The sequence below is a fragment of the Typopeltis vanoorti genome, chromosome 19 (assembly GCF_054136105.1).
Source record: "Typopeltis vanoorti isolate ZY-2024b chromosome 19, IOZ_Tvanoo_1.0, whole genome shotgun sequence".
Classification (NCBI taxonomy): domain Eukaryota; kingdom Metazoa; phylum Arthropoda; class Arachnida; order Uropygi; family Thelyphonidae; genus Typopeltis; species Typopeltis vanoorti.
Genome location: NC_143567.1, coordinates 94,549,313 through 94,568,549, shown reverse-complemented (window position 1 = coordinate 94,568,549; position 19,237 = coordinate 94,549,313). Strand labels below are relative to the sequence as shown.

The window sequence follows — 19,237 nt, the reverse complement described above, 5'->3', positions numbered from 1 at the left end:
CCATGTAAATTTATGCACATTTTTATGTTGGAACATGGTGTTAGTAATAACCAGTCCATGTCCTGAGCAGAAAACCTATAGGTATTTGCCATTACTATTAGCTTTGTGATTTTCTCTAAATTTTCCCAAAATATTTCTGTATGTTTGACAATCATCCCCTACTCTGCTATTTAGATCCCCAAGAAGGATCAATTTTTCTTCCCCCCCTCCCCCCATTGTGTCAGTTGCTTTCTCTAAAGCCTCAAAAAATTCCTCCACTTCTATCTTAGTAGAACCTTCTGTGAGATCATAGGCATAAATAAATCTCATAGTCCAGTTCCCCATTCTCAAATTTGTCCACATCACTCTACTTGATATTGCTTGCCATTCACGAAGATTAGACTCATATATAGTGTTAAATACTACAGCTACTCCTTTTCCTTGATTGAAATTGCTTGAATATAACATTTTGTATTTATTGCTTAGACAAATCTCACCAGTTTTTATCTTTTTTGTTTCAGTCACCCCTGTTATGTCGATCTGGTACTTATCCAATTCCTCAGCCAGCTCCATTTATTTGCCATTCAGGCTTCTTATGTTGATAGTACGATCTTGAACTCTGGTGATGTTGAGTTAGGTTATGTTGGTGATGTTGAGTTAGGACGTGTTTCAGGATGACTTTTCGCTGTTCACCCTGGTTCCTTGGTGAAAACAACAGTGGCCTTGTTTAATCAGGTGATGCCCCAGCCAGCATGAAATTATGTCATGTTGTACAATCATTTTATTGTGAATGTGTATAATCTCATGAATATGTGTGTATAAATAGATAAATAAAAATTACCTAAATGAAGCCAAAATTAATGAAGCCAAAGATGAAGAATGGGAAACTTTAAGATAATTCATAAGACAGTCTCTGATCTACTTGGAGAGAAAAATAAAATATTAAAAAGAATATTAAAAATTTGGAACAAAGATATAGAAATGCAATAAAAGAAAAACTATTGGCATGCAGATCATTCCTTTAAAAACAAAATAAGGAGACAGATTCTAGAAATATATATAAAAACATAAAAAAGCCAAAAGCCACAGCAAGGAAAACTCATCAAGGTTCTTGGGATAGATTTATTGATAAAATAGAAGATATACAAAAAATATTCTTGTATATCTTTCAAAATATTAAGAAAAATTAAATAATGAAAGATATATAAATCAATATACATACACAGCAAACAATGAATAGAGCATTAAAAGAATTTTTATGACCAGGATCTAGATTTGCTAAGAGAAAATAATGAAGAAATTAGTACTGATGTAGGACTAATTAGATTGGAAGAACTAAACAAAGCAATAAAGGTATCAAAAAAAAAAAAAAAACTGGATCAGACAGTATAATTACTGAATTTTCCAAGTATGGTTACTCAGTTAATTATTCACATGTGCCATCATTTTTGATGCCATATGATTACTCTCATACCTCACTGGGTTTTGGGAGTGACGCCTTCTGCTAAAAGTGGTATGGTTGCAAATGCCCTTTCCACAAAGAGTTAGTAGGATAATCACAAACATCCATAACCCTGGCAGCCTCTTGGCCAGAGAGTGGATATGCTAAACCACTTGACCAACCAGGCTGGCCAAAGTATGGTGGAGAATATTTATTATTTTCTTGAGCATCCCAAGGAAGTTAAAGATTTATCATGGGAGGACCATACTAACCATCATTCACAATATACCTAATACTTCCTGAACTCATTCACTGATGATGAATTCACTAGTGCCTCTGGCAACCATTCATCACCCTCCAACCAACAAAATCCCTTGCTAACCACACTCTTTATATAACTCTGGGGGTGACCCTAAGTTCTCTAACCTATTATGTATTGAAAAAAGTCTTCTGTGTCAATCCTATAAAACCCTTTTAATAACTTGTGTTTTTATCATAAGTTATTAAAAGGATTTTTTAGGATTGACAAAGAAGACTTTTTTCAATAGCCTTTGTAAGAATACCACATACTTTCAATCTTTCCTTATAGGGAGTAGGGAGCATTCCATAGACCTGTCACAATCTTAGTCACTCATCTCTGGAACCTCTCCACCATCCCAAAATCCCCAATGGAACCAAACGATCAGATCGATGTGCAGTAACCTCCCTATTCCAACTTGTCAGTGTATTCTTCAATATCCAAATAATGCGATGACCTGTTTTGGTTAATTTGCAACATGCTCTAGTCTAAACTTTAACTCTCCATCCACAGTCATGCTCAAATCCCTGGCCTCATGAACTTCTTATAGTCTATTCCTATCAATTTGTGATCTCTTCTTCCCAGCAAAGTGCATTCTCCTGCCCACATTAAACTAGAAACTGCTATCCTTTGCTTATACAGACAGAATATTTAAGTCATCGTGCAGAATGATCTCTATGTCATTTTCTTTAACAATCACTCTCCCCAATTTTGCATCATCAGCAATTAACTGAATATTTTCCCTTAAACCATTTCCTACATCACTGATGCACAAATTAAATAGCAGCATCCCTAGGATTGCCAAACGTCCCGTATTTTACATCGAATTTTGTTGTCCCATATTGTACTTGTAGGGACAGCCATATGTCCCATATTTTAATGAATAAATAAAATTATAAATATTATGTTAAGCAATTATAATTTTCAATATTCTTTTAGAATAATCCAACTTAAATTGATTTTTAAGCCATAAAAACTGACAATTCAAGGAAATAATTCGTGTTTACAGTTTATGCCAGTGACAGCCCTTTCACTGGTCACTTTTATTATTATTATTATTATTATTCAGGCCTCCAAGGAGTCAAAAGACTCATCGAGGGAGGTCCTTCCTAAGACATAAAGTCTGTCAAGACTCATCGAGGGGAGGTCCCCCCCCTGAGAAACACAGTCTATCATACCACTCTTTAAACTCACTGACTGTTCTCACTCCCACCACTCCATCAGGCAATGCATTCCACAGGCTCAACCACCCTCCACACAAAGAAACCACTCCTTACCCTCTTGCTCACAGTTTCCTTTCGTAACTTCCAGGGATGGCCTCTTAGTATAAGCATTTTATTTATAATTCTGTAGATATATTGCATTTACTTATTTTTAAACAGTTCTTATTTGGACATTTTGCGGTACAGTATTGGTATAGTATGTGGATGTTATTTCAATAATTATTAAAAAATATCTCACCTTTTTTGAATGTGCAATATTTAGTTAATGCATAAAATATAAAATTAAAGGTAAATTAATTTTTGTTTCTTACCTTAAGCCCTTAACAATGCCAAAACGAAAGTGCATTTTAATGATGATTATTCGAAAGATAACTTTAGAAATATCATTCAATACATGTAGTAAAATGTATTGCATATTGTGGAGACAATGCAAATATGAATTTTGAAGGACTACTTTGTCGAGGGACAAATAATGTCTTTGCAAAACTTAAATACTCCTGTAATGAAAATTTGGAAGGAACTGGATGTCCAGCACATATATTGCATTATGTAACAGAGTTACATATGGTATCCTATAAAAAGTCTTAGGCAAAATCCAGCAGTATCACTGAGTATTCATTTCCTTTATCCAACTCAATTTTCACCTCTAAAAAGTGAAATTTCTATGGCATGACCTGCCTTTTTACAAAACGATGCCCCCCCCCCCAGAGTACATATTCCTGTTCACCCAGCACTTTTCCACAACCTGGTCAACAGAGATGCCAACAATATCACATGCATGAGCCCTTGCAAATTCATGTAATACTTGGGCTGATATCCTATCTAATCTCAAAGTTGTATTTGCATTAAGGTTCTGCAATATCCCAAGCAGTTCTAATTTATCTCTTCACCTGTATGGTATATTGTATGCACTTGCAAAATGGTCACTCAGTACCTCTAGTATCTTATTTGCTTCCATTATCTTTCTACCATTTGCACTTTTAGAATTATTCTTTATAGCTATTCCTTTTTACTCTTCACATAGCAAAAGGACTCTGGTATTTTCTTTAGCTGTTCAGCTGGCTCCCTTTCATAAATTTGCCCTCCTCACCATACTGGTCACATTTCTGGCTTGCGCCTTGCACTGCTCATGAACTTGATGGTCACCTTTCTTTTTATATACAGTCCAATACTCTTTCAAAATATCCTTGGACTATCTCCCACGACTGCCAACATCTTTAACCTCCAGATTCTTATGTCATGGAAATGCTCCAAGCTGGCTCTCAGTTTGTTATAAATCACTTGCTTTGTAATTTCTCATATGTCCATTCTTAATTAACATGAGTAACAATCTCCAGGGTTAAGACTGCTGCCTTGATTACAGCTAACTTATGCAGACTCCTTCAAAGGGCAAAGCATAAGCTCAAGTCAATACAGAAATGATTGGCATGTGGTACAGCAGGAGGAAGAATAAAAGAAAAAATGAATGGGAAAAGTACAGGGTGGCCATAAAATAACTTTCCGTCTTTGGGGGCATCTGTAGCTAAAACCAATAAAAGGAATGAGAACAAATTTTATATTGAGACTTTTGAAGGCATGGGGAGATAATTTCCACGAAAAAAAGATGTAATATCAAAAGGCACCGATAGGGGAAATTTTGGCGCTGGCAGAGCCAAAAACAAGCAGATAAAATGGAATAATAACATTTCGACGGTATAAGAGACAGCCGCATCACTCGTTCCAGCTGAATATGTGGCACGTTACAATGATAAGAATAATAATAATTAAACTAAAACAACAACTTGCCAGAATCAGGGCCCCCTGGACCACATACACGATTTTCAATGTGTTGACATTTCTTATGTACAACAAATTGCATCCAGTCTGTGACATGCTCTACAGCTGAGCGTAAGGAGTTGGATTGGATGTTCATAACAGCCCATTTTATGTTCTCTTTCAAGACATCAAGTTGGGAACGCCACCAACATACACAACAGATTTCAAATACCCCCCCCACACACACACATACAGCCAAAAGTCACACACGGAGTGATGTCGGGGATCGAGGTGGCCATGCCGTCAGAAAGAACTGACTGATAATCCTCTCATTACTGAAATGCTGGCGTAAAAGGAGCTGTACTGAACATTCAACGTTCAAAATTTGCATAATCCTTTTTTCCTGTGTTTACTGCAAATATCTGACTGCTTTCGGCTCCGCAGCATCAAAATTTCCCCTATCGGCGATTGTTGGTACCAAATCTTTTTTTCGCAGAAATCATCTTCCCATGCCTTCAAAAGTCTCAATATAAAATTTGGTCTCATTTCGTTTATTGGTTTCAGCTACTGATGCCTCCAAAGATGGAAAGTTATTTTATGGCCACCCTGTATAAAAGTGCAAGAAACTGGGAGTAAAAAGTAAGTATTGTATGGGGGATTTGATGATTCAGATGTACTTAATGAGAAAATGACAAAAGCATGTTTCTTAGGTGTGAAGATCAAGGAAATGTTAGTGAAGCTATTAGTTTTCAGAAGGGAGAAGTGAAAATGCTGATTCTTTTGGCAGGCACAAATGATTTGAAAGGCGAAAAATATGCAGTGAGAGAGGATATGAAAGAGTTGTTGAAATAAGTGAAAATGAAGAGTAGGATTGTATGAAAAGAAAAGAAAAGAAAAGATTGTATAAAATGAAAAGTAAAGATTGTGAGTCTGCTTTCAGCACAATACGATGAGAAGACTATGCAGGAGGAATGGTGTGCGATAGATGAAAGGACTTGTATATGTGCCTGATGGACTGCATCTCAATGGTTTTGGAGTTAGATGTTTAGAGAAGATGCTATTCAGTGTTCAGAGAGTCTGGAAGTGCAAAATCTGGGAAACTAGAGATATTATAAGGTGGGGATGGGGGGGTGCAATCAAGCAAGTAATTAGCTAGGTGCCCATCCGGTTAATGTATTTATTCACAAAACTGAATCTTAGTAGCAACTCAATACTTACATGGACATTTCAATGAAAGAAGAGTTACCAAGAGTGGGGTTGGCAAAGTTTTTTTAGTTCCAAAAAGTTGCTTTTTTTATTTTATTTATTTTTATTATTAAATATTATTATTACTATTATGATTTTTTTTTTTTTTTTTTTTTTTTTTTTTTGTAAAACACAAATTGACCAGAGAACACATATTAACAAACACAGAAGACTATGGGAATAGGATTCATTGTCCTATTCTTACCAGATTTATAAAAGTTTATAAACTTGGTAATGATAGATCAATTACATAAGTAATGATAAGTTTATAAAAAGCCAAGTTGCTTTGCCAAAGCCCATTGCTGAACCTAAAACAAAAAGGAAGGTGGGGTACCCTAAGAGTGTATAATATAAATTTCATCATTTGGATTAAATCACAAGAATTAAATACTTTTCAAAATTACCTCACCTCTTCTATTCAGTTCTGGTTCAGACATGTATCCTTCAAAAGAAGGTCTTCCTGAAATTAAGCAAACAAATTTCTGACATACAAATGGTATTTATAATCATCATCATACGCAATAATGTTTTATGTAGAAATAAAATGCAATTATATGCTAACCATAGAATTCTTAACATATCTGATCCCTAAATAACAGATTTATGAAATGAGTACATCAGAGAATATAATATCCTTTACTGTTTCAACCCAAAAAAATAAATAAATAAAATAAATAAATAAAATTCATCGAAATAATGACCAAGTACAAATATAATGTCCCAAATTCAATCATGTGCATTAAAATTCAGTAGTACACTCTATTAAGCAGCAAATTTATTTAATGATGACTGATCATATATAATAACCATGAAAGATGTAATGAGGTTGAAGTTCACAAGGTAGCAATTGCATCCCTGATTTGTGTGTGTGTGTAGATGCTTTTCTACATGCATGTGGTGAAGGTAACACAGAGGATTGCTGCAATAATGAGAAGGACATTGACCTGCAGAGATAAAACAGTTATCATTCCATTGTATAAGACCCTGATCAGACCACACTTGGACTATTGTTCTCAGATTTGGTCCCCAGGATTTGAAGGGGATAAATTAACTGTGGAAAGGGTACAAAGGCAGATAACAAAGATGGTTTCAGGACTGTACAATGATAGTTATGAGGATCGGCTGAGGGAATGTGGACTGCAGAGTTTGGTGAATAGAAGAAGGAGAGGTGATATGATCGAGACTTTTAAACTGTTGAGAGGTGGTTACAGGGTTGACACTGAGGAGTTCTTTCACTTGGTTGAACAGCAGGAAGGAGTGATGACAAGAGGCCATCCCTGGAAGTTACGAAAGGAAACTGTGAGCAAGAGGGTGAGGAGTGGTTTCTTTGCATGGAGGGTGGTTGAACCATGGAATGCATTGCCTGATGGAGTGGTGAGAGCGAGAACGGTCAATGAGTTCAAGGAGTGGTATGATAGACTTTGTGTTTCTTAGGGGGGACCTCCCCTCGATGAGTCTTGATAGACTTTGTGTTTCTTAGGAAGGGCCTCCCACAATGAATCTTTTGACATCATGGAGGCCTGAATAATAATAATAATAATGTTTCAGACTATGTGCATACTAAAAGTAAGCTTTCAAGATATGTAATCTATTGTTTTATCTGAATCCTATCCACAAAAGTCAATCAGCCTATAGTACATTACACTTAATACAGTGGATAGATTAAGGGTTAAATAATCCAGAAACTCTACAAGAAACCACACATGGAACCTTTTCATAAAAACTTATTAAAAAGGCATTGGCATACCTGTTTAATAAGTCTTACAACAGCACAGGTTTCAAGGTAGTGGAATGAAGGTAAAATTGTTCCACTGCATAAAGGTGGTGATAAGGCTGTGGCTACAAATTACAGGCCAATCTATATATCTGGAGTTGTGGTTAAGGTACTTGGGAGATTAGTGAGAACTAGGATACAGAAATGGGTTGATAATAGCAGTATTTTCTGTGGTGTTCAGCATAGGTTTGTTACCAACTTACTTATGACTATAACAATGTGACAAATGTCTTGTAGATGCACATACAGTGGTAATTTTACAAAAGATTTTGATAGAATGCCATATGACAAGCTGTTAAATAAACTGAAATGGAGAGAATTGGATAAAAGACTGATGAGTATGATCTGTGACTGGGTGTCAGATAGGTTTGAGAGAGTTGTATATGGGGTGCAGTATCCCAAAAAGAGGAAAGTCACTAGTGGTGTGTCACAGGGGGTTTGTATTGGAGCTATTATTGTTTAATTTGTATATTAATGATATACGTCATTCCCAGCCTGGCTGGCCGAGTGGTTAGCGTGGCCACTCTCCAGTCAAGAGGCTGTAGGCTCGAATCCCGCTGCACCACCGTGGGCATGGATGTTTGTGATTGTCTGTGGAAATACTAGTGGTGGTGGTCGGCAGTAGATGGCATTAGTGTAGTTGCAGTTATTTGGTGGATTGCGAGTGGTGGAAGCAGAGTTGTAGAGTAGATGCCCTCCCGTGATGAGTCTTTGGACTCCCTGGAGGTGACAAATAATAATAATAATAATAATATTAATGATATTGAGATGGTTAACTGGTGATATGTAACTGTTTGCAGATGATGCAAAATTGGGAGAGTAATGCAGAGTCAATTAGGTGCTATGGCCTTACAGGAGAACTTGAATAGATTGTATGAATGTGCAGGTAAGTGGAATTATCAGTTCAATGTTGCAAAGTGTAAGATTTTGAAAGTTGGTAAGCAATGATGGGAATGAAAAGTATACACTTGGTGGGGAAATTTTAAAGGTGGTAGAGGAGACAAGAGATTTGGGAGTGGTAGTGAACAAAGACTTGAAATACAGGGGCCACATTGCCCAACTTGTGAAGTCATCACATCAGATAATGGCAGTGATGCAGAAGACCTTGACATGCAGAAATAAAGATGCTGTAATTCCATTGTAATAAGGCATTAATCATGCCTCATATGGATTATTGTACAGATATTGTACAGATCCTTATCACCATGAAAACCCAGTGACAGATTTGGTCACTGGGTTTTCATGGTGATAAGGATATATTAGAAAGGGTCCAGAGAAGATTCATAAAGTAGGTAAGTGGTGGTCTTTGGAATGTGGAGTATGAAGACAGATTAAAAGAATGTAAATTGCAAAGCCTCGTGAATAGGAGGATTGGGAATATGGCTCAGACATAAGTCAGGGTTGTTAACACGAAAGAAATTTTTCATAGAATGGGAAAGGGGAGTAGAACAAATGGGCTATCTCTGGAAACTGTATAAGATGAGTGGGAGCAGAGGAGTGAGGGAAAGGTTCTTTGCATGGAGAGTGGTTCGTGAGTGGAATGCATTGCCTGAGTGTGTTGTGATTGTAGACACATTGAATCAGTTTAATAATAATTTTTGCAAGTATAAAATCCTACTCTGGAAATTTGAAGAAATCTAATATGAAGTTTATAGCATATCTGCCCATAAAATTCAGAATAGATGAATGTCTTTTGGAAGAGCCTTCCTCATTACATTATACTCTCACTCATAGAAATATAACCTCTAGATGTTTGGGAAAAAAATTTTTTTTATTAAACAAGTGCACTTATGTCATTCTCACATGCTGTATCTTTTTAACCTTTCATGTGTAGTTAATACAGAAAAAATATATATATAGCATAAAAGACAGTTCATAGAAGCTATGAGAGTGATCTGAAAAGTTCTCGGCCTCGACCATAGATAGCAACACTATCAGCACGATTTTTTTTCTAAGTTGGTACATCTGTCATAAGCATTCATGTGAAATTGCAAGTTATTCTATCAAGTAGTTTGTTTTATTCAGCTGTCTGAAGCAAAAGTGTTGTCTTTATCCCTTGTGGATAAAATTGAGTAGCGTGTGGTTATAAAATTCTTTGTAAAAGAAGGTTTATCGCCAAAAGAAATTCATTCGAAGTTCATAAAAGTTTATGGGTACTTTTCTCCTTCGTTTTTGACAATTAAGAAATGGGTGTCGAGCTTAAATATGGCCATACCAGCCTTGAAAATGATCCATGTGAAGGACATCCAAAAAAGTGTAACAACACTCGAAATCATTGATCAAGTGCATGATAAGGTATTGGATGAACGGTGAGTCAAAGTGCATGAAATTGCTGAGACTATAGGCATTTCAAAAGAACATGTAGGATATATTTTGCATGAAGAACTGAATATGAAAAAACTTTGCGCAAGATGGGTGCCGCGCTTACTCACAGCAGATCAAAAATGCACTCGCATGAAAATTTCTGAACAGTGCTTGGAGCATTTTAACAAGAATAAATCTGATTTTGTGTGTCGATTTATTACTATGGATGAGACTTGGATTCACCATTACACACCAGAATCCAAACAGCAGTCAAAACAGTGGACAGAAGCCGGTTGTTCAGCGCCAATTTAAACAAAGTCTGTTCCATCAGCAGGAAAGGTCATGGCATCTGTGTTGTTGGATGCTAAAGGCATTTTGTTTATTAATTATCTTGAAAAGGGTAAAACAATAACTGGGGAATATTATTCCGATCTTTTAACCAGACTAGACAAAAATCATGAGAAAAGACCCGGTTTACAGAAGAAAAAAATCATCTTTCATCAGGAAAATGCATCTGCCCACAAAGGTGTTTTGGCAATGGAAAAATTAAGGGATCTGCACTATGAATTGTTGGAACATCCACCCTATTCCCCAGATTTGGCTCCCTCTGACTTCTATCTCTTCCCAAAACTAAAAACTATTCCTCATTGGTCAGCGTTTTTCTTTGAATTAAGAGGTGATTGCAACTGTAGAGGGGTATTTTGCAGATCTTACTGAGAACCACTACAGGGATGGGATAATGGTGCTGGAGCATCGCTGGAATAAATGTATTAGTCTTAAGGGAGATAGTGTTGAAAAATAAAAATAATTTTGAATTATAAATTCGTTTTTTCATTGTTATGCCGAGAAATTTTCAGACCACCCTCGTATTATTAGTTGATGGAAATGTAAATAAAAATTTAAGAATCATCATGTTACAAGAATGATTTGGCTTTAATGAAACCTGCACCAATGAGAAATGAGTAATATGAAAAACACAGGGACAACAAGAATTAACTATCATGTAGTACAAATGAAATATGCAAGCATATCTCATTTTTACTATATTTGAGATATTTTCTATTATCAGGGTATTTGTTTTACTGATAGCATGTATGCATGATTTCTTCAAAATGAATTAGTACACCTGTTAGGATGATGACTGACAAAACAATGGGGCTCTTCTACATTTTTTTAGTTCAGTGGAAAGGCACCTCAGTGATAATTTCTCTACCTGGATCAATCATGTAGAACAGCAAAAAAATTATCAGTCAGCTCAACAGAACTAAACCCACTGGAGTTTTAACTGTGAAGGTGGGTAAAAAGGTACATACTATACCAAACAAAATTAGAATTTGTGAAAATAATGATGGAAGCTAAAACTTCATGCAGTTGAATTTACTAGATGTAAAATTTTTGCCTTAGCATCTTCATTGACAATGGAACACAATGAAAATGCAAATAACACAAGTATTTTAAAAGGTACCACCACAGCATAAGTAAGACAGCAAATGGTCAACAAATTCCTAATTTTAAAAAAAATCAATAAAAATAAAAAAAAATACATATACAGGATGTTTCAGAATACCCATTGCAAACCTCTAGGGAATGTTGGGGGTCAGAGATAGATCATGTTTCGCTTAGCAACCCATGTCCCCAAGAACAGCACTACAATGGTACAAGTCAAAAACATTTCATGTGCACACTACAAAGAATGTAAATATCAGACACAGAGTAAATTATATTTTAATTTCATGAACATTTACAAGGCTGGCCTGACTGTCTGAATGGTTAGCGTGTCAGCTCTCCAGCCAAGAGGCTGCCATGGGCATGGATGTTTGTGATTGTCAAATTCTGTGTTGAAAGAGAATCTGCAAACCTACCACTTATTCTAGCAGAAGACTTCACTCTCAAAAACCCAGTGAGTGACCATACAGCATCTCACCATATGGTCACTCATATGACGTGCATTTTAATGACCATTCAGATGTCAAATGTGAAAAAATTTAAAAAATTTTAAAAACCCTGATCCCACTACATACCCTAAAAGTTTGTAATGGTTATTCTGAAACACACACCCTGTATATACAATTATAATAAAACAATAATTAGAAATGTACACCAAATTGATACAATAATAGGGGTGTCAAGGCTAGCTGGTGAAAGGACATACTGTCGGAGAGCTCCTGAAAGATTTGTGATTTTTGTTGATTTATTAATATTTTGTTAGATTTAATTGTGTAATTTTAGTATATTATTGTAGTTTTATTAGTGTAGTTAGTGTATTAAAATGTTTTATAACATAATCTATGTCGAGAAGTCGCCGCTAGAGGGATTCGAATTGTGTACTGTTCGTGAAGGCTCCAGATAAGATAAGCGTTATTTTCAGTTATCATTGATAAATTTACTTTAATATTGTGTAGTTTTGTTTGCCTTGCGTATCTTAGTGCGTCTGTTTGTGTGTTTTTGGTGTTTATAATTTATAATTTGATAAAATACGTTACTAGTAATGGCTCCAGTACGAAGGAAAATGGTGGCCAGTAATGATGGTTCGCCATCTTCTTTCAAGAACGGTAATGTAAAGGAGATGATTCAGTGTACTATCTGCGAATGATGTATGCTTTGCGGAGTGCGGTCAGAGTGTGGTTAGATGATAATAAAGGAGTGAATCTGTGTAGAAAATGTAGAGAGAATGAGGAATTGAAGTGTATTTCAGATCGTAAGTGTGATATTTTTGTCAAACTTCAGAATGAAGAAAATAGGGATATGGCAAGAAACGGCGAGGTTGTACCAGAGAATTTTGAGAGTGTGAATGTAGAAAGTGGGAATGATAGTATTAATGGTTTTACAGAGAATAAAGATCAGATAGATGCAATGAGTGAGATCGCGTTGTTGAATGGTGTGACACAAAGGGCAAAACAGCAGCTAGAGCGTATGAGCAAAAGTCGACTGAATGAACCAACCAATAATAAAAAGTATAACAGGAAAAATAGGTGTACGAGCTTGAACATGAACAAAATGAAGGATAGAGTGCTGTATGGAGACTCGTTAGTACGAGGTGTGTTAGTAGAGGATTTGACAAAATCGTACCAACCTGGTGCGACCATAAAGGATGTAACTGAGTCTATTAGAGAGCAAAAAGAAAGGGTGAAAGAAATGATTGTTGTTGCAGGTACGAATGATTTGAAAGGAGATAAAATGGAAATAATAGAAGACCTGAATGAATTGTTTGAGGTAGCAAAAGAAAAGAGTGAGAGAGTTAGAATGATTAGTCTTTTGCCACGGTATGACAGTGAAATGTTTAAAAGGAGGGCCATAATTGCAAATGACTTTATGAGTGGGTTATGTATGATGAGTGGTGTGGAATTTGTGGATGTGTGGTGTGAGTTCGATGGGCGAAAGGATCTATATAAGATGGATGGCTTGCATTTGAATGTTTATAGTGTAAGAAGACTTGAGAAAGTGTTGCTGAATGTAACGGATGTGCAAATTCAGGGAAACTAGATTTATTAAGGGGGGGGTAGATATACAGTCCTTACGGAGGCAGTTGAATGCATGAATGAATATAATATGCCCGAGCGAATAAGGACAACAAATCAGAGTGGGATAGTTAATATAAGATATCAAGGTAGGGTTGGGGCTAATGGGGGTCTTAAATTCATGTACACCAATGCTAGGAGTATCAGGAACAAGAAGGAAGAGTTTTTGGCCATGGTTGGCACTTCCAGACCACAGGTTACTGGTATTAGTGAATCATGGCTGACTGTAGATGATATAGCTAGTGGGATTGAATGTGATGGGTAGAGTGTGTTCAGGAATGACAGGGAGAATAAAATGGGGGAAGGAGTATTGTTGATGATAGCTGATGAGCTACAGCCAAGGAGAATAGAAGTTGAATTGCAGGATAGAGAAAAGAGCATATTTGAGGCCATTTGGTGTGAGATTGTGGCTCGCAGAACTAAATATACAATTGGGTGCTGCTATAGACCAGGTGATGGAAAAGATGGTGGTGACAGTATGCACAAGCAAATAGAAGATGTGAGTGGAAGGAGAGTAATTATTATGGGAGATTTCAACTATGGTCACGTTGATTGGCGTGAGGAGAGGACACACGGGAGGAAGGAATTGGATTTTATGCGGTTATTAAGGGATAACTATCTGCGACAGCATGTAATGGAAAATACTAGGGGTCAGAGAGTGCTTGACCTAGTAATTACATCTGAGGATTTGGCTGTAACAAATATGACCACATTGCCACCAACTGGTGAGAGTGATCATAGGGTCTTGACTTGGGAAGTAGCTAAAGGTGTGGAATTTTCAATTAAGACAGGGTACATGTGGAATTATCGGGCTGGAAAGCATGACAAGCTTAGGAGTTTGATTGGTTCAGTGCCATGGCATGTACAACTGCAAGGACTAGAAGTTGATAGTGCATGGGAGGCAATTAAGAAGTGTTTGCATGAAGCAATGGCTGACTGTATACCTAGAGTCCGAATAATAAATCAAGTAGGGGTTAAATGGATGAATAACACCATTAAGCTTGAGCTGCAAAAAAAGAAACAACTATGGAGGGAATTTAAGGAGAAAGGTGACCGGCAGGCACATGAATGGTATAAAGCGCAGGCCAGAAGGGTAACGAGTGTGGTAAGAAAAGCAAAATAGGATTACGAAAGAACATTGGCAATGTAGGCTAAAGAGAATACTAAACAATTTTTTAGATATGTAGCAAGTAAAAGGAAAAATGTACATGGCAGAATGATTTTAAAGAATGCCGATGGTAGGGAGGTAACTGAATCAGTTGATATAGTTGAGTTACTGAGTGAGCACTTTTGCAAGTATATATCATCCAGGTGGTGACATTGCAGAAACGAATAAACCAGTAGATTATACGGGAATTGTGGTGAATGAAGTGGAGGTGAGTATTCTATTGCATAACCTCAATGTCAATACATCTGTGGGATTGGATGGTATACCAGCTCATGCCATACGAGAAGCAGCTAAAGAACTGTCAGTACCCTCGACCATTTTGTTTAATTTGAGTCTTGGGTCTGGGTTAGTCCCGAGGGGGTGGAAAGAGGGGAAAATAGTTCCACTGCATAAAGGTGGTTCCAAGACTGCTGTTGTAAATTACCGACCGATTAGCATATCAGGAATCATTGTCAACGTCTTAGAGAAATTAGTCAAGAAAAGAATACAGGATTGGATAGATGAAAATGGGATATTGTATGGAAGACAATATGGTTTTGTGAAGGGTAGATCATGCCTCAGTAACTTGCTCACGTTTTATAACACAGTGACGGCTGAACTGGATAGGGGTAATGGATTTACAGTGATAGTACTGGACCTTGCCAAGGCCTTTGATGGGATACCACATGGAACCCTAATCAGTAAACTGGAGCAGATGGGGATAGAAAGAGGGGAAAATAGTTCCACTGCATAAAGGTGGTTCCAAGACTGCTGTTGTAAATTACCGACTGATTAGCATATCAGGAATCATTGTCAACGTCTTAGAGAAATTAGTCAAGAAAAGAATACAGGATTGGATAGATGAAAATGGGATATTGTATGGAAGACAATATGGTTTTGTGAAGGGTAGATCATGCCTCAGTAACTTGCTCACGTTTTATAACACAGTGACGGCTGAACTGGATAGGGGTAATGGATTTACAGTGATAGTACTGGACCTTGCCAAGGCCTTTGATGGGATACCACATGGAACCCTAATCAGTAAACTGGAGCAGATGGGGATAGATATAGGGTTGGTGAGATGGATAGGAGGGTGGTTGAGGGAGAGATACCAGAGAGTGGTTTATGAAGGAGTGGAGTCTAAAAGACAGCTTGTGACTAGTGGTGTGCCGCAGGGCTCTGTTCTTGGACCACTGCTTTTCAATTTGTTCATCAATGATATAGGAAAGGATTTGAGAGGAAATGTTCACTTGTTTGCTGATGATGCAAAGTTGGGTAGAGCAATTGTGAGTGTACAGGATGTCAAAATTTTACAGGAAGATTTGGATAGTTTGGAAGACTGGGCTAGGAAAAATGGATGTCAATTTAATGTGGCAAAGTGTAAGGTTATGCACTTTGGGGTGAAAAGAATAGTAGCAGTATATCGCATTGGTGAAACCGTACTCCAGGAGATTGATGAGACCAGGGATTTGGGAGTGTTGGTGGATAGGGAATTGAAGTTTAGGGGGGCACATTGCAAAAGTGACTAAATCAGCTCATCAAATCACTTAGCTTCTGAAAAATACTTTAACATACAGAGACAAACAAGTAGTTGTTCCTCTGTATCGAGCCTTGATAAGATGCCATCTGGACTACTGTGCCCAGATATGGGCACCAGGGTTTCTTCGTGATGGGGAGGAAGTAGAGAGGATCCAGAGACGAGTGACCAATATGATAGAAGGTCTGTGGAATGAACCTTATGAGAATAGGTTGAAGATTTGTGGGTTGCAGAGATTGGACGATAGGTGAAAAAGGGGTGATATGATTGAGACATTCAAATTACTGAAGGGTTTCTATAAGATTGATCCAGAAGATATTTTTGAAAATATGACTGGTGGTGGGAGGACTAGGGGCCATGCATGGAAGCTGGGCAAGAGCATGGTTGACAAGGGAGTTAGAGCTAGGTTTTTTACTTGGAGAGTGATGAATGAGTGGAATAAGCTTCCAGAGTCTGTTGTGGGTGCTACGACCGTGAATGAGTTCAAGGCAAGGTATGATAGATACTGTGTCAATGTTGAATAGTTGTTCTTGACATGTTAGGGCCTCCCTCGATGAGTCTGTGGAATCCTTGGAGTTGCCCGCAACAATAATAATAACAATAATAACAATATTTCCCATAAAGATGATAAAACATCATCAGATCTGTTTAAATTCATGTGATGTAGCAATGCCTCACAACTCTCTCTCTTTGTATAACCATTCAACCATTCATTTATACTTTTGCATAAAAGCTCCCCCCCCCCCCCCACACACACACAAAGATTTGGATGAGATGTTATGCTCAATTAGCTAGATTGCTCAGATTCGTGGCGGACTGCTACACATCTAGTAGACACCCAGAAAATTGATTGGAGGAAGCTTGTCTTTCTTCCTGACACTACAATGTTGAAAGGCCTTAAAACTTTGGCAGTACATTAAGATATTCCCTTAATATATGTAAAAAAAAATCTGAGAGATTGTCATTGCCTGAATATAACATTTTGTATTTATTGCTCAGAAAGAGCCCAGTTTTGGTCTTTTTTGTTTCAGTCACCCCTATTATGTCGATCTGGTACTTATCTAATTCCTCAGCTAACTCCATTTCTTTGCCATTCAGGCTTCTTATGTTAACAGTACCAATCTTGAGCTTTGGTGATGTTGAGTTGGGGTGGGTTTTAGGATTTATGTTTCTCTTATGTTTCTGGGGGATCTAGGGATGATGGTTGATAGAAACCTGAAATTCAGGAAACATACTGCAAAGGTGTTGAAGGTAACCCAGAAGATTGCTGCAGTACTGAGAAGGATGCTGACTGTATAAAGCCCTGATCAGGGCGTTATACCACTGTATAAAGCCCTGATCAGACCACACTTGGACTATTGTTCTCAGATTTGGTCCCCAGAATTTGAAGGAGATAAATTAATTGTGGAAAGGGCGCAGAGACAGATAACAAAGATGGTATCAGGATTTTACAATGTTAGTTATGAAGACAGGCTGAGGGAATCTGGACTGCAGAGTTTAATAGATAGAAGAAGGAAAGATGATATGAGTGAGACTTTTAAACTATTGAGAGGTAGTTACAGGATTGACACTGGGGAGTTCTTTCACTTGGTGGAACAGGGGGAAAGAGCAAGGACAAGGGGCCATCCCTGGAAGTTATGAAAGGAAGCAATGAGCAAGAAGGTGAGGAGTGGTTTCTTTTCATGGAGGGTTGTTGAACCGTGAAATGCAATGCCTGATAGAGTGGTGAGAGCACGAATGGTCAATGAGTACTATATTAGCCTTTAGATAGTGTTTTCTAGGATGGACCTCCCACAATGTCTTTTGACTCCATGGAGGCCTGAATAATAATACGAATATAAGAACATAAGTTACCTTCATAACTCTGCTACTGGTATGTTCTTTCTTGTGATTATATCAGTTGCTTTAATATCATTTTGTTCCAGGTGTTTATCAGAACTTTCCAGATCCCCTTGCTCATACTAAGGCAATAATTTTACATCCAGTAAATTCAATTTCACATAAGTTTTAGTTTCCATCTTTAACAAAAATGTCAGCTTAAGTAGTTATTCTAAAACAATGGAATCTCAACATGCATTGCTCAGTAGCATGTTGGATAAGCAGCCTATATAAAGGGCAGTCTTGAAGAACACACATAATCTATGTAGCACATGCAGGTGAGCTGTCTTGCATACTGAGACCAAGGGAATCTATTAAAAACATGAATTGCAAATTCTTGAATTTACAATTCAGGTATTCAGTTTTTTTTTTTTTTATTGTGAATCCAACTACAAAAGGCTGTTAGCCTATAGTACATTTACATTAAAACCATGGGTTGGTTCTAATGTAATTATAGATAATTCAGATATCCGGCTCCAGACAGAGACCAAACATGGAACTTTGGCAAGTCACTTCAAGCCTCCACTATGCAGGATGGTAGTCTCACACCAAATGAAATTTATCTACCAGCAGACATTCACAAAACTTCCATGACCGTGGTGGGATCTGAACCCCTCATATACAGTTAGTGAAAAGGTATATCACCATTTCACTAATTATATATGGGAAATATATGATCTCTGCGTTACTTTAACCTTGGTATCTCTTTTGGATCTGACTCCCGCTCATGAGACCTCAATAAAAGTCAAACCCAGTCTGAGTAGCGGCTCTTTTCATAATGCATAGCACTCTACATATCTGAAAGGATTTGTGCTTCGCATTATGGGATACTCAAGCAATTAATGTGAAGTCATTAGCCTCTACATAAAAGAAGCCTAGTCACGAAGATACTTCACACAAAAACTTTGTTTGCTTACACTTGGATAAACAAGAATATAATTTCTTAGCATGTTTGTTTTTAACTGGATTTCAACCAATAATTTGTTTGCTAAAGAGTAGATATGCTAGGACAAGGGGCCATCCCTGGAAGTTATGAAAGGAAGCAGTGAGCAAGAGGATGAGGAGTGGTTTCTTTGCATGAAGGGTGGTTGAACTGTGAAATGCATTGCCTGATAGAGCTAACCACTTTACAAGCAAC

The 19,237-nt window shown here is 37.3% G+C and overlaps 1 protein-coding gene across 1 annotated transcript in view; it reads right to left on the bottom strand.

The window, feature by feature from the left end:
* LOC150096365 (uncharacterized) overlaps positions 1 to 19,237 on the bottom strand; it is a 259,771-nt gene that overhangs the window by 193,775 nt on the left and 46,759 nt on the right. Inside the window, exon 6 of the mRNA XM_090409041.1 lies at positions 6,351 to 6,401. Coding sequence (XP_090265167.1) covers positions 6,351 to 6,401 — 51 coding nt within the window. The remainder of the gene's footprint in view (positions 1 to 6,350; positions 6,402 to 19,237) is intronic.